Source organism: Leucoraja erinacea, chromosome 11 (assembly GCF_028641065.1).
Source record: "Leucoraja erinacea ecotype New England chromosome 11, Leri_hhj_1, whole genome shotgun sequence".
Taxonomy (NCBI): domain Eukaryota; kingdom Metazoa; phylum Chordata; class Chondrichthyes; order Rajiformes; family Rajidae; genus Leucoraja; species Leucoraja erinaceus.
The window spans coordinates 23920121-23944200 of record NC_073387.1 but is presented as its reverse complement, the minus strand read 5'-3'; the positions used below and the strand labels follow the sequence as shown (position 1 = coordinate 23944200).

The window sequence follows — 24080 nt, the reverse complement described above, 5'->3', positions numbered from 1 at the left end:
TGCTGTGGGAACTCAAGCATCATCCGTGCAGGGAAAAGGCACAAGGCAATGTTTCAGGCTGAGATCCTGCATCAGGTTAGAGGTGGGTGTATGAAACGCGCTGAAGAACATGGTACAGCACGTTCAGGCCTTTCCTCCCACAATGTCCTGTTCCGGACATGATCCCTAGACCATCCCTTGTCTGCCTGCACATAATGCATATCCCTCCATTCCCTGCATTACTATATGCTTTTCCAAAAGTCTCTTAAATGCCACTACCAGATGTGTCTCCACACCATCCCTGGCAACACCTTCCAGGCACCCACCATCCTCTGTGTCAAAAGAAACTTGCCCCATACACACTCCCCTGACATCAGTCTGAAGAAGGGTCTTGACCCGAAACGTCACCCATTCCGTCTATCCAGAGATGCTGCCCGTCCCGCTGAGTTACTCCAGCAATGTGTGTCCACCTTTGACTTAAACCAGCATCTGCAGTTCTTTCCTTAAAACTGTGCCTCTAGCCTTCTTGGAGTTGAGGCAGATGCAATAGCAACATTTAGAAGACATTTACACATATAGGAATGTAATAAAAAGAAACTACCAAAGATAGACACAAAATGCTGGAGTAACTTAGCGGGTCAGGCAGCATCTCTGGAGAAAATGGATAGGTGATGGAAATGTCGGAGGATGATGTATTGGATACAGAACTGGTGGGGTGAAAGGAGAGGACTAGTTGGATTCTGCCTTGTTGCGTCTGGGGTTTTAGAGGGATATTGGCCAAACAGAGTAAATGGGACTAGCTTAGATGGGATATTTTGATCCGTATGAAACGATTTGAGCTGAAGGGCCTGTTTCCGTGCTGTTGACAGACAGCTAACTCAATGTAATGTTTCCGTTTCCAGTGTATAGCAGTACGAGGGAGGAGTGGGTGGAACAGTGGATGACAGGTGGAACCAGATGCGGGGGGGATGATGTGCAGAGGGAACCAGGTGAGGGGAAGAGATGGGAAAAGTGATCAAAAGAAGCGGAATTCCAGGTGAACAGAAGAGCTCCATAGATGCTGCTGCACCCGCTGAGTTTCTCCAGCAATTTTGTGTACCTTCGATCTTCCAGCATCTGCAGTTCCTTCTTGAACAGAAGAGTGTGTCGGGCCAGAGTACATCAGGAGTGTGGGTTATCAGGAATTGGAAAACTCAATTGGGTCGAAAGCGGTATATGAGATGCTGTTCTTCCAATTAGTATTTAGCCGTTCCATAGCAATGGTGAGGACAGAAGAATGCTACTAAACTGGTAAGAGTGATGCAAAGATGTATGAAGATGTTGCCAGGTCTCCTTACTTCAAGCTTTTAGAAAAGGAGCCAAATTTCAAATTAGCATCTAATTAAGCAAAACCAAGAAATGAAATTGGCAAGAGTGACTGAGGCACTGACTGCCTGGGGTGACTCAAGAACTGAGGGAACATCACAAGATTGTGTGGGATAATTCTGTAAAACCAAAATGGGAAAACAGGTTGAGATGTACATATTGTTGGCCGAGCGCCATGTTATAAATAATTGATTGAGCCTCGCGGGTTTATTGTGAGAATTTTGTCATGGCAGAACCGGTTTACGTCTTTGAAATTCTTTGAATAGAAATGTAGAATGTGAAGCCAGCGTGTTGTATTCAAATAAGAAGGATATCGTCAAAATGTGCAATAGAATCCAGATTCCAGAATCAGGGACAGTTTCTTCCCAGCTGTTATCAGGCAACTGAACCATCCTACCAACAACTAGGGAGCAGTCCTGAACTACCATCTACCTCATTGGAGGCCCTTGGACTATCTTTGATGGACTTTGACCGGCTTCATTTTGCTCTAAATGTTATTCACGTTACTCCCTTTATTCTGTATCTGTGCACTGTGGATAGGTCGATTGTAATCATGTATTGTCTTTACGCTGACTGGTTAGCACGCAACAAAAGCTTTTCATTGTTCCTCGGCACACGTGACAATAAACAAAACTCAAACTCAAAAATCCTGGCCTTTATATTCGGAGGAGTAAAATACACACGTTTCCATGCGATATATTTCAAACCAAACACAGCTGTAAGGAACTCAGTGGGTCAGACATCGCCTGTGGAGGGAATGGACAGGGGTCATCTTGGTATGGGACTCTTCTTCAGTGTGATTGGAGTATAGGGCCTGTCCCACTAAACGTGTTTACCTAAGTGCTCTCCCGAGTTTAAAAAAAATCTAACTCGTGGTAAGTACGTAGCGGGTACGTCGGAGCTCGGAGTCTCTCGGGGCGTCTCTTAGCGGCTCGTAACGCTAACGGCAGGTAATCGGGAAACGCAGTAAGCTCGTGAAGTTTTTTCAACAGTGTGAAAAATGTCCACGAGAGCCCCCAGTACCTACGAACGGCTTTTACCGTAATTCTCCGAGTTCGAATCGGGGGAAACCCGGGAGAACTCTTGAATTACCTCGTACAGTGGGACAGGCTAATAAGCAAGAGAAAGCTGGAAAAGGGAGAATGGGGCAGAGCAAAACCTGGCCACCTCTTTCTTTTTAATCCTCCCTCCTGCCAATCTACCTGCTCCCGCCACACCTGTAAACACTTTGTTGGATAGATTTCTGGACTATAGGGGACCTGATGTTTTTGGGGATCTTGCAGGAAAATGAAACAGATGCCAACCCCATGCGGATTCCAATTTGAATGAAATATGGATAGGGAAGGTTTAGAGGGATATGAGCCAAATGCGGGCGGGGGGGACTAGTGTAAATAGGGCAAAGTGGTCGGCATGGGCAAGATTGGTCCAGTTTCCATGCTGTAGGTCAAGTTTCCATGCTGTATGACTATGATTCTCTATGATAAAGCAGGTCTATACACTCATATTGCTGACGACTGTGAATTCTTTTATGTGGTAAATTATGATTGTCAAAGTATTAAAACCATCTGATACTTGCAGCTGTTTACATCCTCACACGCGTTTTCTTGCATTTTTCTTTTACAGACAGACCTACCATATGTAAATAGTGTGGCTGAAAATCTCAAACATTTGTAAGTAACTTTCATATCTTGTCTGTTTCGAGAAGTTTCATCCCTTCAGAGTGTTTGGACTAAAGTAGTATTTAACAGTGGGTTAGCGAGAGATTTGCTGCCTTACAGCGCCAGAGACCCTGGTTTGATCCTGACTACGGGTGCTGTTCTCGTTGTGGCCGCGTGGGCTTTCTGCATGAGCTCCGGTTTCCTCCCACGTTCTGAAGACGTACAGGTTTGTAGGTTCACAAAAAAGCTGGCGAAACTCAGCGGGGGCAGCAGCATCTATGGAGCGAAGGAAATATGCAGCGTTTCGGGCCGAAACCCTTCTTCAGTCTGAAGAAGGGTTTCGGCCCGAAACGTTGCCTATTTCCTTCGCTCCATAGATGCTGCTGCACCCGCTGAGTTTCTCCAGCTTTTTTCTGTACCTTCGATTCTCCAGCATCTGCAGTTCCTTCTTAAACACAGGTTTGTAGGTTAATTGGCTTCTGTAAAGTGCCCCAAGTGCGTCGGATAGAATTAATGTAGAGGTGATCGATGGTCAGCGCAGACTCGGTGGGCCGATTAGACTGTTTCCTATATACTGTATCTCTGAATCTAGGGAAATATAAACTCTGATGTGTCGATGTTAGCTCAGTCGGCAGCACTGCCTCCCTGGGCAGGTCATTGGGTCAAGTCCCAATACAGAGACTTAACACAGAGACTCAAGGAACTACAGATGCTGGTATATTTAGTATCACAAGGGCTGGACAGGGCGCAACGGAAGAGTTGCTGCCTCACAGCACCAGAAACCCGGGTTCGATCCTGCCAACTGGTGCTGTCTGTATAGTGTTTGTACGTTCTTCCTTTGAACGCGTGGGTATTCTTCGGGTTCTCTGATTTACTCCCACATTCCAAAGATGTAGTTTTGTAGGTTCATTGGCTTCAAATCCAGGTTTGGAGGTTAAATGGCTTCTGGAAATTGTAAATTGTGCCTGGTGTGGAGGATAGTGCATCCCCTACAGATTCAGGGGAAAGTACCTGGGGAGGGGGTGGGGAAAGGTGGAAGGGACGAGCTAACCAGGGAGTTGCGGAAAGAACAGTCTCTATGGAAAGCGGAAAGGAGAGGAGATGGGAAGATGTGGCTAGTGTTGGGATCCTGTTGGAGGTGGTGAGGAGTTTGTGTTGTATGCAACAGCTGATGGGAGATTAATAAAAGTATTTTAAATTATGAGAGGCGGAATGTTTTTCCCAGGGTGGAAATGAGGAGAGAGCATAGGTGCAAGGTGAGAGAGGCAAAGTTTAAAGGAGATGTATGGGGGAAATTATTTTACACAGAGAATGACGAGTGCCAGGGAGGTGGTGAAGGCTGATACGATAGTGGTGTTTAAGAGGCTTTTAGATAGACACATGGATATGCAGGGAATGGAGGGATGTGAATGACGTGCAGGCAGTGTTTAGTTTCACTTGACATCATATTCGGCATGGACATTGTGGGCCGAAGGGCCTGTTACCATGCACTGCTGTTCTATGTTCTGTGACAGTCACCAGAAAAGGTGATGGTGTCAAAGGTTACGGGGCAAAGGAGGAGAATGGGGTTGAGATTGATAAATAGATCAGCCATGATTGAATGGCGGACTAGACTCCACGGGCCGATTGGCCTCATTCTGTTCCTATTTCTCATGCAAAAAGACACAATGTGCTGGACCAACTCAGAGGGTCCGACAGCAACTCAGCCGGGTGGCTTTGCCAAAACCTCACCAAAACACAAGTCCTGTGTGTGGAAAGGTCACGGCAGTCGGTAAATGGAATGGGAACGTCCTTTTGGCCGACTCGTTGTTATTAATGATTTGGATGAGGGAATTGAATGCCACATCTCCAAGTTTGCGGATGACACAAAGCTGGGGGACAGTGTTAGCTGTGAGGAGGATGCTAGGAGGCTGCAAGGTGACTTGGATAGGCTGGGTGAGTGGGCAAATGCATGGCAGATGCAGTATAATGTGGATAAAACAGGAAAGGTGGCCGATTAGGAAAAGGGGAGATGCAACGAGACCTGGGTGTCATGGTACACCAGTCATTGAAAGTAGGCATGCAGGTGCAGCAGGCAGTGAAGAAAGCAAATGGTATGTTGGCATTCATAGCAAGGGGATTTGAGTATAGGAGCAGGGAGGTTCTACTGCAGTTGTACAGGGTCTTGGTGAGACCCTGTACAACTGGTCTCCAAATCTGAGGAAAGACTTTCTTGCCGTAGAGAGAGTACAGAGAAGGTTCACCAGACTGATTCCTGGGATGTCAGGACTTTCATATGAAGAAAGACTGGATAGACTCGGCTTGTACTCGCTAGAATTTAGAAGATTGAGGGGGAATCTTATAGAAACTTACAAAATTCTTAAGGGGTTGGACAGGCTAGATGCAGGAAGATTGTTCCCAATGTTGGGGACGTCCAGGACAAGGGGTCACAGTTTAAGGATAAAGGCAAAATCCTTTAGGACCGAGATGAGAAAAACGTTTTTCACACAGAGAGTGGTGAATCTCTGGAACTCTCTGCCACAGAAGGTAGTTGAGGCCAGTTAATTGGCTATATTTAAGAGGGAGTTAGATGTGGCCCTTGTGGCTAAAGGGATCAGGGGGTGTGGAGAGAAGGCAGGTACAGGATACTGAGTTGGATGATCAGCCATGATGATATTGAATGGCGGTGCAGGCTCGAAGGGGCGAATGGCCTACTCCTGCACCTATATTCTATGTTTCTATGTTGTGACCTGTGGACGACATAACTGGGCGGCACGGCTGCAATCCAACATTATCTTGCCGACCTACAAGAGCCAGCTCCTGAAACCAAAATGCAGGAGATTTGCCTCGGACTGACGCCAGTATCTGAAGCTTGATTTAATATCCTGAAAATTATAACCATGATGTTTACTCTTTGTTTGAAAGGCAAGCACAATCATTTAATCAGAATGTTTGTATTAAATTACATAACAATTACTATTTACGTAAGACCTATTTATAGACAAACATCTGAATCTGCAATCGGATTTATTTTACAGATGCTTCAAAAGCATTTAGCTGAGAAATGTAGGAGGCTTCTTTATAAATTCTTCCTGTAGAAAGATTTTCTTCTTTATTTCCCTTCTCGGTGGTTAGATATAAGCCTGACATGTTGAATTACACCAACTATGCATTCAATGGAAACAAAAGGGACTGCAGATGCTGGAAACTTGAGCAGAACAATCTCAAGCTGGTCAGACAGCATCTGCTGAGGGAATGGACAGGCAACATTTCATTTTGGGACTGCTTTCAAATTCCATTTAAATTAAAGATCCATTGGCAATGGCGTTGTGGGCCCTGGTCCAGATGTGGTTGGGATACAGCGGCGAGGGAGGTTTGGAGAGCAGTTAGATCCTGTAGTGTCAGGTTGGACACCACACCTACACTCCATCCACCAGTTCTCGTAGAGTGTAGAACATGCAGTTCTTCCTACCCATTCGATGCTCCACACACTCTGCCATGCATTGGCCTTTGCTTAGTTCTGGGTCTTGCTCTCCCAGTTGTGCCAAGGATCTCAGTTCACTTTGGATCCGTACCTTCAACTAGTACTTCACCTACCTGACTTCAGTTAGATGATGGCAGATGGTGAAGAGAAAGTCATAGTCACACCGCACGGAGACAAACCCTTCGGCCCAACTTGCCCATGCGGACCAAGATGCCGAACTACACTAGTCCCACCTGCCCTGCATTTGATCCATACCCTTCTAAACCTTTCCTATCCATGTAGCTGTCTCAATATCTTTTAAATGTTGTCATTTTAAATGTTGTCATACCTGCTTCAAGTATCAGTCTGAAGAAGGGTTTCGGCCCAAAACGTTGCCTATTTCCTTCGCTCCATAGTTGCTGCCTCACCCGCTGAGTTTCTCCAACATTTTTGTCTACCTTTGATTTTCCAGCATCTGCAGTTCCTTCCTAAACACAAGTATCACTTCTCAGCTGTGGTATCATTGAGTCAAACAGCATGAAAACAGGCCCTTGTCTCAACGTGTCCATGTGGACCAAGATGTCCCATCTACACTAGTCCCATTTGCCCGCTTTTGGCTCGTATCCCACAAAACCTTTCTGATTCATGTACCTCGCCAAATGTCTTGTATTTGTACTTGCTCTTCAGTGCATCTTTGGTCTTTTGCAATGTTGAAATCAGTTGTTTGATGCTCTGTGTGACTGGACAAAGCCCTTTATCATGTTTTATTTTTAGTTTAGCTAAGAGATACAGTTTGGTAACAGGCCCTTCGACCCACTGAGTCCTACATTGTACATAGAATTGTGCTAGCGGACAAGGTGATCAATGGTAATTGACCATCGATCACCCTGTCCGCTAGCACAATTCTACACAGGATGGACGTTTTAAGGGCCTGTCCCACTTAGGCGATTTTTTAGGCGGCTGCCGGCGACTAGGCTGTTGCCACACGGTCGCCGGGGTGTCGCCTGTCTGGTCGTGAGTCATCTCCTCAGTCGCCCAAAGAGTCGTAGCGTTTTTCTGGTCGCCGCTGGATTATGAAATGTTCAAAACTTTTCGGCGACAGTCGGAGACCATGGGCTTGTCGTAGTTTGTCTTCTGATTATCTGAATGGTGGCCGATTAGGAAAAGGAGAGATGCAACGAGACCTGGGTGTCATGGTACACCAGTCATTGAAAGCAGGCATGCAGGTGCAGCAGGCAGTGAAGAAAGCAAATGGTATGTTAGCATTCATAGCAAAAGGATTTGAGTATAGGAGCAGGGAGGTTGTACTGCAGTTGTACAGTGTCTTGGTGAGACCACATCTGGAGTATTGCGTACAGTTTTGGTCTCCTAATCTGAGGAAAGACATTCTTGCCATAGAGGGAGTACAGAGAAGGTTCACCAGACTGATTCCTGGGATGGCAGGACATTCATATGAAGAAAGACTGGATAGACTCGGCTTGGTACTCACTAGAATTTAGATTGAGGTGGGATCTTATAGAAACTTACAAAATTCTTAAGGGGTTGGACAGGCTAGATGCAGGAAGATTATTCCCGATGTTGGGGAAGTCCAGAACAAGGGGTCACAGTTTAAGGATAAGAGGGAAGTCTTTTAGGACCGAGATGAGAAAATCATTTTTTACACAGAGAGTGGTGAATATCTGGAATTCTCTGCCACAGAAGGTAGTTGAGGCCAGTTCATTGGCTATATTTAAGAGGGAGTTAGATGTGGCCCTTGTGGCTAAAGGGATCAGGGGGTATGGATAGAAGGCAGGTACAGGATACTGAGTTGAATGATCCGGCATGATCATATTGAATGGTGGTGCAGGCTCGAAGGGCCGAATGGCCTACTCCTGCACCTATTTTCTACGTTTCCATGTTGGTGCTGTCGTAGGTTGTCGCCGGTGCTGACTTTGGTGAATTCCATTGTCGTCGCCGACAGTCGCATAAATAATCGCCTAAGTGGAACAGCCAATTAGCCTATAAACCTGTACTTCTTTGGAGTGGGAGCAAACCAGAGCTCCCAGAAGAAACCCACGTGGTCACAGGGAGAATGTACAAACTCCATACAGACAGCGCCCATAGTTAGGATGGAAGTGGGGGTATTGTGAGGCAGCAGTTCTACCACTGCGCCATTGTGCCGCCCCAGTATAATTCTATTCCTCAATAAATAAAGCCCTATATTTGTTTTCCTTTGTGCTGCCCATTAATCTGAGCTACAAATGTTTTCCTCCCTGCGTCTCTGCCAGCTACCAGCAATGTGCAAGTCCCAACAAGTTGTGCGAACAGTCGGTCACACGTTAGGTGCCTCGTGCAAATTTATGTGTCACACTTTTGTAATGCGAAAAACAGTGAGCACAAATTCCTGCTGGGAAAGTAACTGGGAACACTGAGCAACCAGATCGGAGCTGGATATAGAACGATAAACAGTACAGCTCAGCTACAGGCCCTTCGGCCCACAATGTCCGTGCTGACCATGATGCCAATTTAAACCAATCTCATTTGCCTGCACATGATCCACATCTCTCTGTTCCCTGCCTGTTCCTGTGTCAGGTTAAATGCCTCTGAAGCAGTGCTGTCACATCTGCTTCCGCCAATATCCCTGGCAACATGTTCCAGGAATCCACCACTCTGTAAAAAACACTTGCCGTACACATCTCCTTTCAATCCAGAAGTTAGTTTAACGATATCATGTTCAGCATGGACTTTGTGGGCTGCAATGTTCCATGCATCAGGTGAGGAGTGAGAGGTAGACACAGGTGAACAGGGTTGTTCAGACTTTGGAGATACAATGCGGAAGCAGATGCATCGGCCAACCGAGTCCGCACCGACCAGCGATCACCCCATGCACTATCCTACAGACACCTAGGACAACGTTACCATGTAACAACACCAATGAACCCACAAACCTATACATCTTTGGGATGTGGGAGGAAACCGGAGCATCCGAAGTAAACCCACGCAGTCAAAGGGAAAACGTAGAAACTCCGTACAGACAGCACCCTTAGTCGGGTTCGAATCCGGATCTCTGGCACAGTGAGGCAGCGGCTCTACCGTTGCGTTACTGTTGGGGACATGCAGTTATATCATGTCTGGAGTGTTAATGTAACCGTTTTTTAATGAGAACCTTCCAGAGCAGTCTTTAACTGGTGATGTCTTTCCCTCCCTAGATTCCCAAATGAAATTCAGTCAGGGCTGCTGGAAGTCATTGCTCCCTCGGTGAACTATTACCCTGACTTCTCCCATCTGAAGGAAACGTTCGGAGATCCAAAGGAAAGGGTCAGGTAAATCCAGTTGAACATGGTCAGTGCTTGTGTCACCAAATTCTGTAAGATCATATGACAGATGGATCTCGGTGGGATCAATATTTAACACATTCATAAGTAAATAAACATAGATTTCTATCCAAATCCATTCGCCAACATTCGCAAAATGGAAACATAAGGAACTGGAGATGCTAGAATCTTGAGCAAAACACAAAGTGCTGGAGGAACTCAGCCGGTCAGGCAGCATCTGGGGAGGGAAATGGACAGACAACGTTTTGGGTTGGCTCTGTAAAATGGTCCCAATGTGAAACGATGCCTGTCCAGTTCCTCCATAGATGTGGCCTGACCTGCTGAGTCCCCCAGCACCTTGTGATATGGCTATTTAATGGCGATTCCTCAAGTAAAAATATTAATACAAATCCTATCACTTCAAGCTAAGTTGTACAAAGTTTAGTCTGGTGGTGTGGAAGTTTTACTTTAATAGCTGCATGGAAATAAATTGGAAAGGAGTTAAAGCAGTTATTTATATCATATTACTCATGTTCTCGATGTTCAGTGTGGTTCGCAGCCAAGAATTTTTTATATAGTGCAGTCGGCGATGTCTATGAAGGCGGACGGAGCATGTTTGTATAGTTAACAATCCTTCCGCCTACAGAAATAAACACCATTGCTGAGTTTTAACTCACTGCTTGCACTTCAGAAAAAAAACAAGCTCAAGCAAAGTATCACACTATCCTAACAATCAAATGTTAAAATACAGACAAAACACAAAGTGCTGGAGGAACTCTGCAGGTCAGAGTCTGCAGGGAATGGAAGTTGACATTTCCGACTGATGGAGTAGAGGTGAGGAAGTTGGAAAAGGGGGGGGGGGGGGGGGGGGAGGGGCAGGACAAAGACTGGCAAGTGAAAGGTGGATGCAAGTGAAGGGGGAGGTGTGATTGGCAGATAGCTGAGCAAGTGACAGATTAGAAATGCAAAGGAGGCAAAAGGGAGTTAGATAAGGAGTGGAGAGGAGGAGTCAAACGTAAAGTTTGTTGGAGGGATGTGGGTGAAAGGGGACGGGGAGGAGAAAGAGGGGGGGAATAAATGTTCAATGGAGGACATGGAGATGGGAGATGAATGTATGAATGTATGGAGAAGGGGAAAGGAGCGGGTGACCAGGGGGATGCAAGATGGTGGGAGAAACGTTGAAATGCAATAGATTTGCAAATATAGAAACATAGAAATTAGGTGCAGGAGTAGGCCATTCGGCCCTTCGAGCCTGCACCGCCATTCAATATGATCATGTCTGATCATCCAACTCAGTATCCCGTACCTGCCTTATCTCCATACCCCCTGATCCCCTTAGCCACAAGGGCCACATCTAACTCCCTCTTAAATATAGCCAACGCACTGTGGCCTCGACTACCCTCTGTGGGTGAGAGTTCCAGAGATTCACCACTCTCTGCGTGAAAAAAAGTTATTCTCATCTTCGTTTTAAAGGATTTCCCCCTTATCCTTAAGCTGTGACCCCTTGTCCTGGACTTCCCTAACATCGGAAGCAATCTTCCTGCATCTAGCCTGTCCAACCCCTTAAGAATTTTGTAAGTTTCTATAAGATCCCCTCTCAATCTCCTAAATTCTAGAGAGTATAAACCAAGTCTATCCAGTCTTTCTTCATAAGACAGTCCTGACATCCCAGGAATCAGTCTGGTGAACCTTCTCTGCACCCCCTCTATGGCAATAATGTCCTTCCTCAGATTTGGAGACCAAAACTGTATGCAATACTCCAGGTGTGGTCTCACCAAGACCCTGTACAACTGCAGTAGAACCTCCCTGCTCCTATACTCAAATCCTTTTGCAATGAAATAGATGAGATGTAGCCTTGACCTTGGCAGTGCAAGTTCACTTGGAGTAAATAAGACACAAAGTGCTGGAGTAACTCAGAGTGTCAGGTAGCATCTGTGGGGGATATGGATAAGGCGATGATTTGGGTCAGGACCTTCCTTCACTTGGGGTAGTCGAGTTTGGCTCCTTTGGGAGACTCAGGGTTAATTCTTCCTTGACGTTGTCTCTCAAGCACACCAGAGTCGTCGGTCTTTCATGGTGTGCCAGCAAGATTGCAGTTATGTTCCATTCTTTATCACAGTTTCCCAAGGCCGTTGGTGGCCGACAGTCACCTTTGTAACATCTCCCATTCTCTCTAAGCACGTATATCAAATCTGCTAGCTTTGTACACTCTGTGTGGCAATGCCACTGGAGCTCGGTCAAACATTTGCAGAGCGGCTCTTTGTTACCCTGTGTGAAATCACCGAGGCAGCGCAAGGTTGCTGCCCACACTGCACTCCCCTGGAGACTGCGATTCAATCCATAGGTGTCCTGCTTTCATCTGTGATTGATTGGTTGTGAAGCATTCCTACCCCTCACCTCCTCCCAGGGGCAGCTCACTCGACCCCCCCCCCCCCCCCCCCCCCCCCCCCCCACCCCCCCACCACCGCGCACAGTCGCCTCCACACCTCTATGAAGAGCTTATTCTTCCCATCTCCCTATCTCCCCTCCCCAAGAAGTAAATTCCCTCTCTCCCCCCCCCCCCCCCCCCCCCCTCAAGGATCTCTCCTCCACGCGAAAGGACATCCCTCCCCTCCTCCGAGGGGAACTACCTTCCTCCGAAGGGATATCTCTTCCCCCACCCACCCTCTGGGGAAAACTGACCCCCTTCCCTTCTTCCTCCCCCCTCCTTTCAAGGGAGATTCTGCTTCCCCCTCCTCCTGTGGGGAAACTCCCTCTGTCAATGAAATCAAAAGCTCCCAATGCAACCAGCAGTGGCCATTGATTTTAATCAGTAATTATTTTTTTTAATCCATAAATGTTGTAAATCTAAAATTAAAACGGGAAATGCTGGAAAAACACAGCAGGCCGAGCAGCATCTGTGGAGAGAGAAACAGAAGAAATGTTTCAGGTGTCTTGCACTGACGTTATTCCCTTTATCCTGTATCTGTATATACTGTGGACGGCTCGCTTGTAATCATGTATAGTCGTTCCGCTGACTGGTTAGCGCGCAACAAAAGATTTTCACTGTGCCTCGGTGCACACGCCCCAATAAACTAAACTAAACTAAAGAAGGTTGGAGACTTTTTGACACAACAAAGTACCAATGACGTATTAATGAGTATCATGCATCATTATTTTTAAGATCAAAGTAATAAATTTGCATTTGTGTAGCGCCTTTGACCATCTCTAGACTTGCATCACGGCCAGTGAAGTATCTCGGAGACATCAGCGGCGTTGTGGAATGTCAGCTAATTGATGTGAGAATGGAAATATCAAATATTAGAGGCCGTAGGCCCTAAAAGCGAGAGGGGGAGGTTTTTTTTTACATGGCGGCTGGTGGGTGCCTGGAACGCACTGCCAAAGGTGGTGGTGGATAGTACGATAGTAATGTTTTTTAGATAGACACATGGATATGGGGGTAATGGATATAGATCACATGCAGGCCGTGGAGATTAGTTTATCTAAGCATCATGTTTGGAACAGACATTGAAGGTCGAATGGCCTGTTCTCGCGCTGTACTGTTCTTTGTTCTATGTAGAGAGATTCCAAAGCATTGTGTGGTCTGCATGTGTAGTCATTGAAGTCCAGGTGCACAACCTTTTATCCGGAGTTCCGGAAACCGAAAAGCTCCGAAAACCGGACATTTTTCCCCAGGATGTCGTCTGCACACCAAAGCTCGTGTTTGGCACCAAACTTGACCCGAAACGACCCACGGTCAACCCAGGTCTGTACTACTGTAGCGGCTGCCTCCTCCCCGGAGACGGGGAGACACTTAAACATCTGTAAATCATGACTTAAATGTTAGTCAGTTAGTTTGGAGGGTTTTTATGTGAAGGGGGGGAGGGGGCGGGTGAAGGGGGAAACTTTAATTCTTAGTCCCCTACCTGGTCGGAGAGGCGGGGAGCGACAAGGCCGTACCGGGTCGCCGTGCAGTAAGCTCCGGAGCGCTGTGGCCGCCGACTCCCAACATCGCGGAGCTGGGGCTGCGGGCGTCCGGCCGCGGGCGGTGCTGGATTTGGAGCGCCGCGCAGCCAGGGGTAGAGTTGCCGGGTTCGGAGCTCCAACCGGCGCCGCCCGCGGCCGGACGCCCGCAGCCCCAGCTCCGCGATGTTGGGAGTCGGCGGCCACAGCGCTCCGGAGCTTACTGCACGGCGACCCGGTAAGGAATTGCCCGCTCCCCGCCTCTCCGACCAGGTAGGGGACTAAGAATTAAAGTTTCCCCCTTCACCCCCCCACCACATAAAATCCCTCCAAACTAACTGACTAACATTTAAGCAATGATTTACAATGATTCCCCGGTCTCCGGGGAGGAAGCAGCCGCTCCAGACTTTTCAAGCCTCCCGCGCTACCTACCTAATCTACGCTAAAAATCTTCCATTCGGAAATCCGAAAAAGTCCGAAATCCGAGAAGTGTCTGGTCCCAAGGCTTTCGGATAAAAGGTTGTGCACCTGTATCTTTGAATTAAGAGTGTGCTAGAAAATTCTGAGTAAGATGGGTTGTGTTGGCAACGAAATATCCATGGATTTAAAAAGGAAGAAGCTGTTTTCGGACTCAAGAGGATCAGTAATCAGATCGACGTCAATTGGAAATAATTTCCCAAGAGCTGGGCAGAATGAGATTTCTTTTTTCGCACAGTGAGTGTTGTGATATCCTGCTGAACATGTGGTGTGGAAGCAGATTCAGTCTGAACTTGAAGTAAAATTGAATATATACGTAGGGGAGAAAGAAGCCGTTTCATGAAAAATAGTCGTTGTGGGATTAATTAAGGCTGGCACAGTGGCGCAGCTGGTAGAACTGCTGCCTCACAGTGCCAGAGTCCTGGGTTCAATCCTGGCCTCAGGTACTGTTTGTGTGGAATTTGCTCGGTTCCCCTCTGACCGTGTCGTTTTCCTCCAGATGCTCAGGTTTCCACCCACATCCCAAAGACGTGCGTGTTTGTAGGTTAATTGAGTGTGTAGGGACTGGGTGGGAAAGTGGGGTATGCTGCCTGGATTGAAAGGTGTAAGCTATAACCAGAGAACATAGATCATCGAACAGTATATCATGGCACAACCACAGGCCCTTCGGCCCACAAAGTCTGTGCCAAGCATGATGCCAAGATCATCAGTTTTGATCAGACTTTGATTGTTTTCTCTGGAGTGACAGAGGCTGAGGTGAGACCTGATAGAAGTAAGAAACATTCTGAGAGCCATTATAAAGCTATTCATTGGGATGGACGGTCAAAACCGTTTCCCTTGTGTGGAAATGTCAAAGACTAGGGGGCATAGCTTTAAGGTGAGGGGCAAAGTTTGAAGGAGATGTGTGGGGCAATTAATTCGAGAGAGTGGTAGTTGCCGGGGGAGAAAGTTATGGCTGTCTATCCCTTTCTGTTCTTGTGCTGGGATGTACTGTTTAATGTTTTCTGTTCTCTCGTTATAGCTGATACCCTCTAATGTGGATAACCAACAGTGCCTGAGGTTGTGGTGGAAGTTGATACGATAATGGTGTTGATGCTTTTAGATAGGCACATGAATATGCAGGGAATGGAGAGATGTAGATAATGTCAGGCAGAAAGGGTTAGTTTACTATGTTGGCCAGGGCCATTGTGGGCCGAAGGGCCTGTGTACATGCTGTATGTTCTATGTTCACTTTCCCCACTATGGTACAGAAGTAACCAACTGCAGTTCCTAGAGGTCACAGACATACAGCATGCAAACAAGCCCTTTGGCCCACCTTGCAATGATTTAGATAAAGGGATTCAAAGTAACTTTAGCAAATTTGCAGATGACACAAAGCTGGGTGGCAGTGTGAACTGTGAGGAGGATGCTATGAGAATGCAGTGACTTGGACAGGTTGGGTGAGTGGGCAGATACATGGCAGATGCAGTTTAATGCGGATAAATGTGAGGTTACCCATTTCGGTAGCAAAAACAGGAAGGCAGATTATTATCTGAATGGTGTCAAGTTGGGAAAAGGGGAAGTACAACGGGATCTGGGGATCCTTGTTCATCAGTCGACCTGAATCGACGTGTGAGGACGTGATTACTGTGCTATGTTTACCGTCAGCCCTCTGGGTTGATTACTCCCTGAGATGTGCTGACTTGTTTTGAACAATGTGCCCTTGGGTAAACTGTGCACTCGCTAGTTCTTCAAAGTAAAAGAGGATTATCTTTATTGTTGACAAACTGGAATAAACCCGTCCACACTGCTGACATTAAAATCCGACAAACTTGTCTTTGTTCTCGCTGATAAGAGGTTTGGCAACAATCACAAGAAAAGAACTTGCAGCCTGATCTCCAAAGAATTTAAGCTGGCAACGCTTTTATCTTGCGGGATGCTTTGGGCTTTGGAAGAATATTTTGCTAAGAATAATCCTGGTTTCTGCTGTAAGGTTTGGTGGATTGCAGTTATGTGTTCTGGCCTTTGGCATTGTTCTATTTTAGTTTTAGAATAATATTTGTTTCGCATTCTATGTATAGGAAGGAACCAGGGGCCACAGTTTAAGAATAAGGGTAAGCCATTTAGAACGGAGATGAGGAAAAACTTTTTCACACAGAGAGTTGTGAGTCTGTGGAATTCTCTGCCTCGGAAGGCAGTGGAGGCCGGTTCTCTGGATGCTTTGAAGAGAGAGTTAGATAGAACCTTTAAAGATAGTGGAGTCAGGGGATATGGGGAGAAGGAAGGAACGGGGTACTGATTGTGGATGATCAGCCATGTTCACGTTGAATGATGGTGCTGGCTCAAAGGGCCGAATGGCCTATTCCTGCACCTATTGTCTATTGTCTATAGTCTAACTGCAGATGCTAGTTTATACCGAAGATAAGCACAAAATGCTGGAGTAACTCAGCGGGTCAGGCAGCATCTCTGGAGAAAAGGAATAGGTGATGTTTTGGGTCGGAACCCTTCTTCAGACTGAAAATAGTGAAAAAGGATTTGAAGGGTTTCTTTAGTGTGACGAAGGGTCCTGACCCTCTGGGTTACTCCAGCATTTTGTTCCTCGTTCTAACTCCTCTCCCACCTCGTCTTGATGAGTTTGTCCTCTCCCGAGGATGCCAATTGTTGGATGTCCCGAAAGTGCCGGCAGGACTTGTTCCACAAGAAATCAAGATTTCTATATCGAGACATCCATTTCATTACTAACTTCCATCCGGCACTTAAATACACCTGGACCATTTCCGACATTTCCCTACCGTGTCTAAACCTCACTATCTCCATCGCAGGTAACAGACTACTGACTGACATTTACTATCAACCCACTGACTCTGATGGCTATCTGGACTACACTTCTTCCCACCCTACTCCCAATTCCTCCATCTACGCCGCATCTGCACCCAGGATGAGGTGTTCCAAACCAGGGCACCGGAGATGTCCTCATTCTTTATAGATGAGGCTCTCACCAGGGTCTCTTCCATACCCTGTAACTCTGCTCTCACTCCTCATCCCTCCCACAGCATCCCCCTTGTCCTCACCTTCCACCCTACCAGCCGTCACATACAACAAAGAATCCTCCGACATTTTCGCCACCTCCAACGGGATCCCACCACTGGCCACATCTTCCCATCTCCTCCCCTTTCGGCTTTCCTCAGAGACTGCTCCCTCCGTAACTCCCTGGTCAATTTTGTCCCTTCCCACCCAAACCACCCCCTCTCCTGGCACTTTCCCTTGCAACCGCAGGAAATGCTACACTTGTCGCTTTACCTCCCCCCTTGACTCCATCCAAGGACCCAAGCAGTCTTTCCAGGTGCAGGTTCACCCGCACCTCCTCCAACCTCATCTACTGCATCAGCTGCTCTAGGTGTCAGCTGCTCTATATCGGTGAGACCAAGCGTAGGCTTGGCGATAGCTTCGCCCAACACCTCCACACAGTTCGCAATAACCAACCTGATCTCCCGGTGGCCCAACACTTCAACTCCCCCTCCCATTCTGAATCCGACCTTTCTGTCCTGGGCCTTCTCCATGGCCAGAGTGAGGCCCACCGTAAATTGGAGGAGCAGCACCTCATATTTTGCTTGGGTAGTTTGCACCCCAGCGGCTTGAACATTGCCTCCTATTTCAGGTAGTCCCTGCTTTCTCCTTCTTTCCCCTCCCCGTCCCAGCTCTCCCACAGCCCACTGTCTCCACCTCTTCCTTTCTTCTTCCCGCCCCCCTCACCCCTACATCAGTCTGAAGAAGGGTCTCAACCCGAAATGTCGCCTATTTCCTTTGTTCCATAGATGCTGCCTCACCCGCTGAGTTTTCCAGCATTTTTGTCTGCCTTCGATTTTCCAGCATCTGCAGTTCCTTCTTAAATAGATCTTATCTAGCTCAATTTCCTTGACAACATGTTGGGCAGGCCAGAACTTTAATCCTTGGAGCAGTGGAGACAGGGGTGATCTCAGAGCGGTGTAGTAAATCATTAGGGGAATATATAGGGTGAATGCACAGTGTCTTTTACCCAGGGTAGGGGAGTCAAGAACCAGAGGGCACAGGTTTAAGGTGAAAGGGGAAAGATCTAATAGGAACCTGAAATGAAGTTTTTACTCACAGAGGGTAATGGGTGTATGGAACAAGCTGCCAGAGGATGTATTTAAGACAGTTACAGCAATAGTATTTAAAAGACGTTTGGATGGGAACATGGATAGAAAAGGTTTGGAGGAGTGTGGGCCAAACGGGGGAAATTAGACTAGCTTAGATGGGGCATTGAATGGACAAGTTGGTCCGAAGTGCCTGTTTCTCTGCTGCATGACTGATTAGACAATAGTTGCAGGAGTAGGCCATTCGGCATTTCGAGCCAGCACCGCCATTCAATGTGATCATGGCTGACCATCCCCAATCGGTACCCCGTTCCTGCCTTCTCCCCATATCCCCTGACTCCGCTATCTTTACACTATTCTCTGTGCCCAAATCACCAAGGCCTCTTCAGTCGCATTTCCAGAACTTGAACCCCTATCACCAAGCTAGATGTGGGCAGTAGGCTTGTGGGAACATCACCCAACGCAGGTTCCCTCAGGTTTCAACATAACTCCAATTTGGAGATGTGTTACTCAGCTTTTTATCATTTCTGGCCCATAATCTGGTAGTTTCCCAACCCAACAGCATCGGGACTGACTTTGGTGCAGGCACTGCAGCGGTTCAAGCCACTTTCTCAAATAATCTGCTCAAGCAGCATCTTCGACCATACTTGGCCGAAACAGGATCATCAGCTCAAATTTCCCATGCTGACTAACATGCCCACATCCGCACTAGTCCCACCCACCCATGCTTGGCCTTCTAAACCTGTGCCATCCATGTCCCTGTCCAAATGTCTCTTAAATGTTATGATAGCACCTGCCTCAACTACCTCCTCCGGCATCTCATTCTATCTACCCATCACCCTTTGTGTAAAAATGTAGCTCCTCGGGTTCCTATTAAATCTTCCCCCCCCCCCCTCTGTAAGATCACCCCTTATTCTCCTGCGCTCCAAGAAATAAAGTTCTAGCCTACCCAACCTCTCCCAACAGCTCAGACCCTCGGGTTCTGGCTACATCCTCGTAAATCTACTCTGCACCTTTTCCAGCTTGGGCTGAAAGGAATGGTCAACTTTTCAGATCGTAACCCTGTTAACCCTAGAACTGTTCCATTCCCCTCCCCCTCTCTTCCCCCCCCCCCCCCCCCCCCTTCCTTCTCCCCCCAAAGACATTGCCTGACCTGCTGACTTCCTGCAGCTTATTACTACAGATTCCAGTACTTGCAGTCTCTGGTGTTTACACTTTCTCAAGGATAATTGGTGATGCATAATAGATTCTGACCTTGCTGGAAGAGCCCATGTCTTGTAAATGAATAAAATATGTAAGTCTGTACTTAGAGACTCCAGTGATGTCTGTATATATGCAAGCCGTGATTGTAACGGTGATTGCTCTAGCGTTAGAGCAAGTGTGATTGGCTCCTTACAAACGATTTGAAAATCTTTCTTTGCCATTGGTGTCACTGAACTTCCCATCAATCACTCTAAATCGTGGGCCGACAGACAGCGCTGTAAGCAATAATGTAAGTCTGCGCAAACAGAATAATGGTGTTATCAGGCAACTGAACCATCCTACCTACAGTTGGAGAGCAGTCCCGAACTACTATCCACCTGATTGGAGACTCTCGGACTCTCTTTGATTGGATTTTACTGGCACTGTATCTTGCACTAAACGTTATTCACTTTATCCTGCTTCTGTACACTGTGGATGGCTCAATTGTAATCATGTATTGTCTTTCTGATGACTGGTTAGCACGCAACAAAAGCCTTTCACTGTACCTCGCTACACGTGACAATAAACTAAACTAAACTGAATCTGCATCTATTCTATTTATTTCAGATGGAGAACCAAACAGAATCTGGACTATTGCTTTTTAATGATGTATGCCCAATTGAAGGGCACCTATTATGTACAGGTGAGACGTAGTGCGTCTTATTTTATATAACTGCTCCTTTAAAGAAATTTATTTCAGTTGGAGAAAAATGTGACTTGATTGGTGAAGAAGCATAACTTACTACATGTCTAAAGAACAGCTAGCTTTTAGTTCCGAAAAGCATTTGTCAATTGTGTATTGATTTGTTCCGTGAAAGTGTTTCAGACACTTTTAATAGGGTCATCACCCTAGATTTTACAGTAATAACCTTGTTCGACAAGCAATTAGCAGGACCCTAGCATGTGGAATTGTCTGTGATGAACTTAAAGCACTAATGTTTCTGACAGTAAGAATTTGCTAGCATGATTCTATATGTTTTTGAATGCCTTCAACATGTTGAATGCCTCTTCCTGATTCAGTGCAAGCTAACAATCATAGAATGGCACAGAATAGAAACCTATTCAATCCATCATGTCGGCAATTCTAAAGAGATTATCTGATTAATGCGACTCATTTATTTGTCACTGATTAATGGGATCTGTTGAAGGTGGTGTTTTGCATCACGATTGAGTTTTTGTTAGTCTGTATGCACAGGTTACAGCAGCAGGTACATTTTAGTTAATCGAGATCTTGTCAACCTTAAGTCTCAAGACTACAACTCAACGTTCAACACCATCATCCTCATCGTACCTGGTACCAACCTCAGGGAACTGGGCCTCTGCGTACCCCGATGCAACTGGATCCTCGACTTCCCCATCAACAGACCACAATCGGTATGAATCGCCAATAGCACTTCCTTCTTGATAACCATGAGCACAGGGGTACCTCAAGGCTGTGTGCTCAGTCTCCTGCTCTACTCATTCTAAACCCATGATTATGTAGCCAGACAAATTTCCAACTCCATCTTTAAATTCACCGATGAAACCACCGTTGTTGGACAAATTGCGGGTAATGATGAGAGATGCAGGAGGGAGCTCAATTGTCTGATTGAATGAATGGTGCCAGAACGACAACTTGCTCTCAATGTCAGTAAGAACAAGGAGCTGATTGTTGACTTCAGAAGAACAAGGCCGAGGATCCACGAACCTGTCTGAGTCAACAACGTCAAGCTCCTGGGCGTGCATACCTCTGAAGATGTGTCTTGGGTCCGGTGCATTGATGCAATCATAAAGAAAGCCCCATTAAAGCCTCCACCTCCTTAGAAAATTGAAGAGATTTAGTATGTCGACAAATACTCTCTTGAACTACATGTGTACGTTAGAGCGCATATTGACTGGGTGCATCATAGCCTGGTTCAGCAACTCGAATGCCCAGGAATAAAGACACTGCACAGTCCATCAAGGGTACTGACCTCCACACCATTGAAGAAATCTATAAGAGTTGCTGCTTCAAAAAGGCAACCAGCATCATCAAAGACCCACACCACCCTGGCCAGGCTCTCATTTCATTCCTCAAGTCGGGATAAAGGTACCTCCAGGTTCAAGAACAGCTTCGTCCCAACAACCATCAAGCTCGTGAACACAGTACACCATCAACTAAACTTTGAACTCCAATTCATCCTGGTTGCAATAAGGACTTTGGGCTTTTTTAGCAATAGTATCGGGTTTCTTATTTTATTGAACTTTTTTGTTTATTTTATAATCTAGAAGTACTGTGTTTACAGTCTCCTGCCAGTAAGAATTACATTGTTCCAGTTTCGGTATATATGACAATTAAACATTCTTGACACTTGACTCTTAAAAACTATCAAGCAGCAGGCTTTATAGGAAGTTATTAACTGAAGAGATTTGTGTTTCTACCTAGCTGGAAGATGATATTGTGGCGAGACCCAATTATTTAAGCACAATGAAGAACTTTGCACTGCAGCAGCCCTCAGAAGAGTGGATGATCTTGGAATTTTCCCAGCTGGGATTTATTGGTAAGAGCCCAGAAATACTGTTTGTTAAAACTTACAATGTAGATCTTTCCCCATCTCACCCCGCACCACAAACCCAAACTTAGGGTGACTTCTCAATGAATCTAATACAGGTCCACCACCGATTTTCCGGCAACTAGTAGTCCAGAACCTCCTCTAATCCAGACAAAATGACCAGAGCGCATTTGAACCCCCTCCCCCCCTTGTCCCCCCAAAACATGGTGCCTATCTACCTCATCGGAGCCCTTTGGACTTTCTTTAATCGGACTTTACTGGACTTTATCTTGCACTAAGTGTTTTTCCCTTGATCCCGCACCTGTACACTGTGGAAGGCTTGTTATCATGTATGGTGTTTCCAATAGCAAGCAACAAAAAAGCTTTTCATTGTACCTCGGTAAACATTAAACTAAACTAAACTAACTTAACATTTCATCCAATCTATGGCACATCCAATAGTGCAGTACTCCCTTGGTATTGTAGTGTCGGCGGAGATTTCATGCACGGGTTTGGACCATGTATCCATAGTTATGGCTTGGAAGCGAGAGTACATTCCACCACGGCTCGGCCCACACCTCAGTGTGACAACCCGGATTATCAATTGGCCTGAGCTGATTGAGGGAGGCAAGTGGAATGTGCAGTTAGCAATCTCCCAGAAGTGAGCTTCTTTGTTCTGCTGAATATTCACGTTGGCAGGCACTGTACATTGTTCTTGTTTTTTGCTGATGACTTGGCTTGGATTCACCCACTCATAAAACCTTATGCCTCATGTTGGTTTTAGTTTTAGAGATACAGCATAGAAACAGGCCCTTTGGCCTGCCAAGTCCGTGCCTAGTTCTATCCTGCACACTAGGGACAATTTATAGAGGCCAATTAACCTACAAACCTGTGCGTCTTTGGGATGTGGGAGGATACAGGAGCACCCGGAGGAAACCCACACGGTCACAAGGAGGTAGACACAAAATGCTGGAGTAACTCAGCGGGTCAGGCGGCATCTCTGGGGAGAAGGAATGGGTCACAAGGAGAACGTACAAACTCTGTACAGACAGCACTGTAGTCAGAATCGAACCTGGCCCTGTAAGGCAGCAACTCTACTACTGTATCATTATGTTGCCCTTTCAGGAAAATAAATCATAAAATAGTTTTAAAATCTCTGTGAACACAGACAGAAGTTGTGTATTTAAGAACAGGGTCATTAACAACGTCTTGGGCTTAACCTAGCATATAATAAGATTAAGTAGATCTCAACACTATCGACCGTACTAATATCTTCACTCAAAACTTTACTGATTACTCTTGAAAGTTTTATTGAGTTCCAAATTTCCATAGTGAAAATACACTTCCTAATTTGATCGTCCTGGTCTTAATATTAAGTTTGTGAACCTTGTTCTGGCACTCTCCCTCCCCTATCTCCCAGGGTGGAGGAATCCAGATTGACTGGAACACGCTGCCGGAGGCTGTATTGTTCGATAAGGACATGCTTTGCAGTGAAATTTGCACCTCTATGTTTTAAACAGGCTGGCACTCGATGATCTTTCAGGCTCATAGCAATGCAAAATGTTCCTGATGTTAAACAAGGAATCGTAATACTATTAGATGAGCAGCTGGAGCCGCGTCTTAGGAATTTATACCAGCTGTTTGCTCCTTTGAAAAGTAATGAAAATGTATAATATGTTTGACACTAATCCCTGAAACAAATAAGATTAGCATTTTTTTTAAAGGAGGAATATGGGTGTTTCCGTAAATAAGGGTACCAACCTGTGACATGGGTGGCCAAATTTGAGAGTTAATAAATTATAACAAAATACCACAGCATTAAAAATGAGCCCACCTATGATCCTTTTGAGCTAATTTGTGACCAAAATTTAATACTTTCGAAATTTGGGAAAAAAAACAAGAAAAAAATATTTATAAATTTTTTTTTTTTTTAAATATACATAAATGAGAAAGAATATATTAACCTTTCATCGAATTTGATGTTAATTTACTCGAAGTTTTCCCGAACGAAAGGCATCTGTGTAGACAAGCGTACTTTCAATGAGACATGCCGTTATCTGGGACCAGATCAGGTTCGA

The 24080-nt window shown here is 46.0% G+C and overlaps 1 protein-coding gene across 1 annotated transcript in view; it reads left to right on the top strand.

Moving 5' to 3' along the window:
• Positions 1–24080, top strand: part of mgat4b (alpha-1,3-mannosyl-glycoprotein 4-beta-N-acetylglucosaminyltransferase B) — a 137337-nt gene that overhangs the window by 82498 nt on the left and 30759 nt on the right. Inside the window, 4 exon segments of the mRNA XM_055642845.1 lie at positions 2968–3014; positions 9633–9746; positions 20060–20135; positions 21897–22011. Of these exon segments, the coding sequence (XP_055498820.1) occupies positions 2968–3014; positions 9633–9746; positions 20060–20135; positions 21897–22011 (352 nt within the window).